General features: G+C 31.1%; 1 protein-coding gene across 1 annotated transcript; it reads left to right on the top strand.

Moving 5' to 3' along the window:
- Window positions 1–4: 4 nt before the first annotated feature.
- On the top strand, window positions 5–1,024 carry LOC108357804 (AMP deaminase 2-like; the record flags this gene model as incomplete). The annotated part of the gene is made up of 3 exons (XM_017608875.1): window positions 5–25; window positions 550–713; window positions 832–1,024. Coding segments are annotated over 3 exons (378 nt in total), but the record flags the coding sequence as incomplete, so codon positions are not given.
- Between the last annotated feature and the right edge of the window lie 4 nt (window positions 1,025–1,028).

Below are 1,028 nucleotides of genomic sequence, written 5' to 3'. Positions count from 1 at the left end.
CAAATATTTTGCGCAAATTATTAAGGTAAGGGTAGACACAGGAAACATAAAAATTAAACATCTTTTTCGAAACTTAATTTTTTATAAATATGTTCATATATATGTTTGTAAAGTAGGAGTTTTAATGATCTGACCCCCCAGGGATTGTTCTATGTCGAAAAAATATATCCACGTTTTTTTTTTTTTATCAAAAATTATGTAGAGGTAGCTCAAACTGCTCAAAGTTTCCCCATGTACATATTTTATAAGGGGAAAAAGCTATTGGAGAATCAATATTTTTCAATCCGCAAACTGTGTTTCTCTTCAAAAGCCTTCAAAAAATAATATGCAATTGTTTAACAATTTTTTAATATCGAAAGTTTGCCGATAAAAAAATATTGATTTTCAATGGCTCCATACCATTTTCTACGAAGAAATTTTCCCCGATATAAAATACACATGTGAGAGCATTAAATTTCCAACTTTACTTTCTTTGAATCACCCTAATACGTATACAAAAAACAATCAAAATCCCCTAGGAATTATATTTCTGCCTTATAATTTAATTAGGAAGTTGCCTATGATTTAGAGGAATCGAAATACCAAAATGCAGAATTGCGTCTTTCCATTTACGGTAAATCGCCGGATGAGTGGAAAAAATTAGCCAAATGGGCCATCGATTACAACGTGCATTCGACAAATGTACGCTGGCTGATACAGATTCCACGTCTTTAGTAAGTACATAAAATTATAAATTTATTATTTATGAACTCGTTTTTTTTTCAATATTAGAACTTACATTAAAAATGAATAGATTTTAAATAACATAATCGTATTTTATCCCTCCTTTAGTGATATATTCAAATCCAACAATTTGATGAATTCATTCCAAAATATCCTGGATAATATTTTTCTGCCTCTATTCGAGGCTACCAGCCGTCCTAATGAGCATCCCGAATTGCATCGTTTTCTCAAGTATGTCATCGGCTTCGATTCAGTGGACGATGAATCAAAACCAGAGAATCCAATTATCGATGTGGATATACTAA

This window comes from Rhagoletis zephyria, unplaced genomic scaffold (genome assembly GCF_001687245.7).
Source record: "Rhagoletis zephyria isolate East Lansing unplaced genomic scaffold, Rhagoletis_zephyria_1.1 Rzeph_scaffold_84895, whole genome shotgun sequence".
Taxonomy (NCBI): domain Eukaryota; kingdom Metazoa; phylum Arthropoda; class Insecta; order Diptera; family Tephritidae; genus Rhagoletis; species Rhagoletis zephyria.
This window is presented reverse-complemented; position numbering and strand designations above follow the sequence as displayed.